This window comes from Vigna angularis, chromosome 3 (assembly GCF_016808095.1).
Source record: "Vigna angularis cultivar LongXiaoDou No.4 chromosome 3, ASM1680809v1, whole genome shotgun sequence".
NCBI lineage: Eukaryota > Viridiplantae > Streptophyta > Magnoliopsida > Fabales > Fabaceae > Vigna > Vigna angularis.
In genome coordinates, this window is record NC_068972.1 from 539423 (window position 1) to 542413 (window position 2991).

Below are 2991 nucleotides of genomic sequence, written 5' to 3' on the forward strand. Positions count from 1 at the left end.
TATATTTTAAAAAAAAAAAAACAAACAAATAAAGTGTAATAATTATTCAACTTGTTAAATCATTACCAAATGCAATTGTTAAAAGCTTGTATATCTTGATCTTCAACTTCTATAATATTATTAGTCTTTATCTCTTAAAAATCTATTGTTAAACATAAGATTTTCGAGTACATTTTAATTACTTTTACTTCATACTCAAAGGAAAAATCTTCAAGTTAAATAGAAGTAATGAAATATATTTTTCAATATACATTCATAAAAGTAATTTTAAAACGAACTTCTTCACGCTAATATCATATAAGTTAATTGCATGATTTAAGTAAAAAATCTTATTTTGAACTTGCTAAAATCTTCTTAACAATATCTTGAATTTGCCACCAAATACTTTTTTGCAATCACTGAATTAATATAACATTTATATCATGAAATTAAGAATTATGCAAATCTTTTGGTAGCACTGTTGCATATATAACACGCAACTGTTCCAAGAAAAAACATCACCCTTTGAAAATGTTTAGGCTGCATTTTCCCTTCATATCCAAACAGATTATCATAAAATGCAAGTCCATGACCAAGCTAACATATTTGTCTCAGTAATTTTCTGCAATATTAAAAGAAATAACAGTGATGCAGTGTTTATGTTCCATTCCTAATTACATTGCATCTGCGATGAACCTTTGATGTTATATGAAAGTTATATCTGCACTACATGACACGATCTTCACTTCCAACTTTTCTGCATGAATCCTCATCCACTGCATCGGCCATGGAATTATTTTGACAAGGCACTTCTTGCTGACATCCTTCAGTCAAAGTTTCAGCATGACAAAACTTGTTCATCTCATCAATCTCCTCTGAAGTACTGTGCCGTGCCACGGCTAAAATATCCACCATCCAACGTTTCTTACATTTCCCTTTACGCCTTCTGCGTTTATTATTATGATTTGAGTGATTTCCCTCTTCATGTGATATCAAGTGGTTCATGACTTTCAAGTTACACTGATCATCAATGTCTTGCAGCACTTCAGCATTGCAAGAATCAGTTTCTTTGGTGTTATCATCATTTGGCGAGGGCATTTTGGAGCAATCTTTGAGTGATTTTTCATGTGATGTTTTGCCTGGTTCAATTGGTGGCAACAGCTCTTCCACCTTGAGACCATTTTCAAGACACAATTGCAAGTGCTTCTCTTCAAAAGGCCAGTTTTGAGAGATGTTTCTGTGACGAGAAGCAAGAACATACTGTCTGCAACATAATTTGTAATCTATCAGTGATCAAGAAACTAAGTTTTTGGTTATCTATCTCCTCTGGTGTTTCTCAACAACTAAAGAAACCTCCGAAATCTAAATTTTGATCAAATTCACAAAGGGAATTACATTAATCTTGTTCAAGGTAGAAAAAAAAAATCACATAGGGGAATGCAAAAGGCAAAGGCATACAATTAAGACAAGGAGTTTATATGGACAGAGATTAATCATAATCTTAGGTTGTCTACTTGTGTTAGAAAGATGATAAATAATCTACAATAATCAACATAATGCTGTTGAAGAGATCAATCTACGAATAGTAACATTAAAGGAAAAAAAGGTAAATTCTCATTCACAAATTGAAATGCATAGCTATGTTTATCGTATATCATTTTCAATCACATTGGTACCTTATCGAGAAGGGTTTAACACCAGCTCCAGATTGCGGAACCATAGGTAGGTTTTGGTTTTGATTTTGGTGCTGAGACATCACTCACCTGGAAGACTGCAACTTTGCATGTGGATCCCAAAAACTAATCTCTCTAAATTAATATCTAAGCACAAATTCTGGAACTCCAGTTTATGCATATGACCACAAGAACGCCACACGTAAGGTGTCGAAGAAAAACGCCATAAAATGACCAGGTGCAATACCCTATGACATATGCAAACAAAATTCGTTATTAACTGTGTGTGGGTACGCAAAAGATGCTCAATTTATGGGCAAAAGAACAAGAAAAGCGATCAAAAGATGAAACGCGTAGAGTTGTTGAAGGAAAACAAACGGCAGAACGAGGGAAATCTCGAAGCTTCAGAGGAACAGAAAGGGTCACAGAAATGGCGAGAGATAAAAGGGTAGGGTTTGGGTTTCAAGAAAACGAGCATGGCGAGACGAGAAACACGATTTGAGTGATTGAAAAGAAAGAGAAGATAAAGAGAGAGAGACATAAAGTAAGCGAAGCATGAGGAACTGACTAAGAAGAAACGAGGTTGTAGGATGGTGTCTTAGCTATTGTTGTCTTGTTTCTTTCTTTCTTTTTTTCTATAAGCCTTTTCGTCTACCTTTTCGTTTGGGTTGGTTTTATTGTTTTTTACTTCTTTTAACTATTTCTAATAATAAAGAGAGCGTTATTTTTTATTATTTTTTAATAATATTTAATTGGGTTTGCTTCTGCTGCTATATTCATACTAAACTAAAGTTTTGGTGGCATGCTTAAGCCTCTTTAATAACCACAAAACAGGGCACCCTCTTGGCATATCATAAAGCCTGATGCACTCATCACTTCTATCCTTACGCGCCAAATTCAACTATTATAACTACAAAATGAGGCAATTTGCAGAAAATGAATTGGGTCATAATTGTCTATATGTATGATATATATATGTTGATCAAAACTAATTTCACATTTGGTCTGTATAACTTTCACAATCTGTCTATCTAATATATTAGCTTTTGCTAGCAAAAGCAGGTTCCAAATGCTTTGCTTTGAAACTGCAGATATAGAAGTGGCAGAGGTATATCAGTATGCAGAATCCAACCTCTGCTGGAGAAAGTACCATCCCTCTTTAAGAATTAACTGATGGCTACATGAAATGATATCCTGCATCCAATGCTTGGTTTTCTTTGCATGTTGGCAACGGCTTCATAACCAACAAAATTTAGTTGTAAAATAGATATAACCAATCATTGGAAACTAATTCCAATGCTTTTTGGTTTCAGATCATTCTGGCATCATAAAAACATAG

General features: G+C 33.9%; 1 protein-coding gene across 1 annotated transcript; it reads right to left on the reverse strand.

The window, feature by feature from the left end:
• Positions 1-535: 535 nt before the first annotated feature.
• On the reverse strand, positions 536-2270 carry LOC108325680 (uncharacterized). Its single transcript, XM_017558776.2, has 2 exons — positions 1656-2270; positions 536-1243 (listed from the first exon to the last, which is right to left on the reverse strand). The coding sequence occupies exons 1-2, from the start codon at positions 1733-1735 to the stop codon at positions 706-708; spliced, it is 618 nt and encodes a 205-aa protein (XP_017414265.1). The 5' UTR covers positions 1736-2270; the 3' UTR covers positions 536-705.
• Between the last annotated feature and the right edge of the window lie 721 nt (positions 2271-2991).

Bases quoted from the DNA above. Each gene is read 5' to 3' on its own strand.
- LOC108325680 (XM_017558776.2), bottom strand. From the start codon at position 1,735: ATGTCTCAGCACCAAAATCAAAACCAAAACCTACCTATGGTTCCGCAA. The intron at 1,244-1,655 runs GTACCAATGTGA...ATTATGTTGCAG, and splicing joins GTTAAACCCTTCTCGATAAG to ACAGTATGTTCTTGCTTCTC.